This window comes from Microcebus murinus, chromosome 4 (genome assembly GCF_040939455.1).
Source record: "Microcebus murinus isolate Inina chromosome 4, M.murinus_Inina_mat1.0, whole genome shotgun sequence".
Taxonomy (NCBI): domain Eukaryota; kingdom Metazoa; phylum Chordata; class Mammalia; order Primates; family Cheirogaleidae; genus Microcebus; species Microcebus murinus.
The window spans coordinates 102,097,062-102,099,755 of NC_134107.1; the positions used below are offsets into that span (position 1 = coordinate 102,097,062).

At 38.2% G+C, this 2,694-nt stretch overlaps 1 protein-coding gene across 1 annotated transcript; it reads right to left on the minus strand.

Moving 5' to 3' along the window:
- Positions 1-1,279: 1,279 nt before the first annotated feature.
- OR8D4 (olfactory receptor family 8 subfamily D member 4) lies at positions 1,280-2,377 on the minus strand. Its single transcript, XM_012755907.3, has one exon. The coding sequence runs from the start codon at positions 2,366-2,368 to the stop codon at positions 1,433-1,435; it is 936 nt and encodes a 311-aa protein (XP_012611361.1). The 5' UTR covers positions 2,369-2,377; the 3' UTR covers positions 1,280-1,432.
- Between the last annotated feature and the right edge of the window lie 317 nt (positions 2,378-2,694).

The following is a 2,694-nucleotide window of genomic DNA, read 5'->3' on the forward strand; positions in this document are numbered from 1 at the left end:
TAGAAGACTGAAACAGGATCTGCATGTTTCACCTCTCACAAAAATCAACTGATGGAGGATAAAAGACTTAAACCTAAAGCATGAAACTATAGGAATTCCAGAAGAAAATGTAGGAAAAACTCTTATAGACATTGGCCTAGCCAAAGAATTTATGAAGAAGACGCCAAAGGCAATTACAGAAACAACAAACACAAATAAATGGGACCTGATCAAATTAAAAAGCTTCTGCACTGCCAAGGAAACTATCACGAGAACAATCAGACAGCTTATAGAATGGGAGAAAATATTTGCATGTTACACATCTGATAAAGTGCTGATAATTAGAATCTATATAGAACTCAGGAAAATCCACACAAAAAAATCCAACAACTCTATCAAAAACTGGTAAAGGATATGAACAGAAACTTTTCAAAAGAAGATAAACTAATGGCCAAGAATCATATGAAAAAATACTCAACATCTCTAATCATCAGGGAAATGCAAATCAAAACCACAATGAGATATCACTTATCTCCTTTGAGAATGGCTTTTATCAAACAGCCCTAAGATAATAAATGTTGGCATGGATGCAGAGAGATAGGAACACTCCTACACTGCTAGTGGGACTGCAAACTAGTGCAACCTCTGTGGAAAGTAATATGGAGGTACCTCAAGAGCTACAAGTAGAACTACCATTTGATCCAGGAATCCCCTTACTGGGCATCTACCCAAAAGAACAAAAGACATTCTATAAATAAGACATCTGCACTCAAATGTTTATAGCAGCAAAATTCATACATTGCAAAGATGTGGAAACAACTCAAGTGCCCATCAATACATGAGTGGATTAACAAAATATGGTATAAGTATACCATGGACTTCGCCTCAGTGAGCAAAAACAATGGTGATCTAGAACCTTTTGTATTATCCTGGATAGAGTTGGAACCCATTCTACTAACTGAAGTATCCTAAGAATGGTAAAACAAGTACCACATGTACTCACCGTCAAATTAGTATTAACTGATCAACACTTAAGGGCACATATAGTAATAACATTCATCGAGTGTCATGCAGATGGGGGAGGGGGAGGGAGGAAAGATATATTCACATCTAATGGGTGAGGTATGTACCGTCTGGGGGATAGACATGCTTGAAGCTATGACTCAGGTAGGACAAAGGCAATATATGTAACCTAAACATTTGTATCCCCATAATATGGTGAAATAAAAAGCAAAAATAATTGATGTTCAATGGTATTAAGCTTTAAATTTAAAAATTTGTTACTTTTCACTTTCATGAATATTGTTTTACATTTTATTAATTTTATTATGTGTATATCTAGATTACTAAGTATGTGCACACATTAATGCATATTAATTGAGTCAAGGAATAAATACATACATACAAATATAATTATGAATACATAGATACATCTCAATAAACAGCATATTCATTATGGAGATATTTTTCTTCTTAAAAGTTTTACCAGTGCTTTTTTCACTTCCTTGTTCCTCAGACTGTATATCAGGGGATTCAACATGGGAATCACAGTGGTGTAAAATACTGAGGACACTTTCTCCTGGATGAGTGAACTTCCGGAAGCAGGTTTGAGATACATGGACATTAGAGACCCATAAAATATAAGAACAGCTGTCAGGTGGGAGCTGCAGGTGCTAAAGGCTTTGGACCTGCCCTCTTTCGAGTGGATGCGGAGGATACTGGTGAGGATAAAAGCATATGAAATGATGACTGTTAGGCTGGTGGCTACCATGTTAAATCCACCAATGACAAAAATCAAAAGCTCATCAATATAAGTGCTGGAACAGGAGAGTGTAATAAGAGGGACGATGTCACAGAAATAATGTTTAATGATGTTTGATCCACAGAAAGACAACCTTAATATACAACCTACATGGATCACAGCATCGGTGAAACCTACTGAGAAGACAGCAGCCACAAGCAGGGAACAGACCCTGGGGGACATAATGACATTATAGAGCAGTGGGCTGCAGATGGCCACATAGCGATCGTAAGCCATGGCTGCCAACATGTAGCACTCAGAAATGACAAAAACACAGAAAAAAAAAAGCTGAGTCATGCATCCAGAATAAGAGATAGATTTAACTCTGCGTAAAAACCCTGACAGCATTTGGGGGGTAATGACAGAGGAATAGCAGAAATCTAAGAACGACAGACTACTGAGGAGGTAGTACATGGAGGTGTGAAGGTGAGGACTCAGCCTAATTATGGAGATCATGCCGAGGTTTCCCGTCATGGTAACGATATAAATCCCTAAGAAGAGCCAGAAAAGGGGTAGCTGAAGCTCTGGTTGCTCAGTTAATCCTGAAAGAAGAAACTCAGTCACCGTGGAATGATTTCTTATTCCCATTCTCCTCTGAGAAACCTGTAGAGAAGAGAGGAGAGAGAGAGAGTTAAATTAGACTGCAGGATGCCAGTGTGCCTCTAATTCCTCATAGCCCAGGTATTTGTAGCTATGAAAAACACTGATCTTGTGTTATGTATACCAAAATGCCAGCACTCAGACAAAGTGAAGTCAGTAAGCATCTACCTACCCACGGATTTTAGGAATCATAAATGCACTTCTCCATTCTCCTCCATTGTCTCAAATTCTTTTAGCAAAGGTCAAAACCTTTCACTCCAGACTTAGAGATTAGCGCTAAACACTGTGGGGGAGGTTTTCTAAAGCAAATCAGT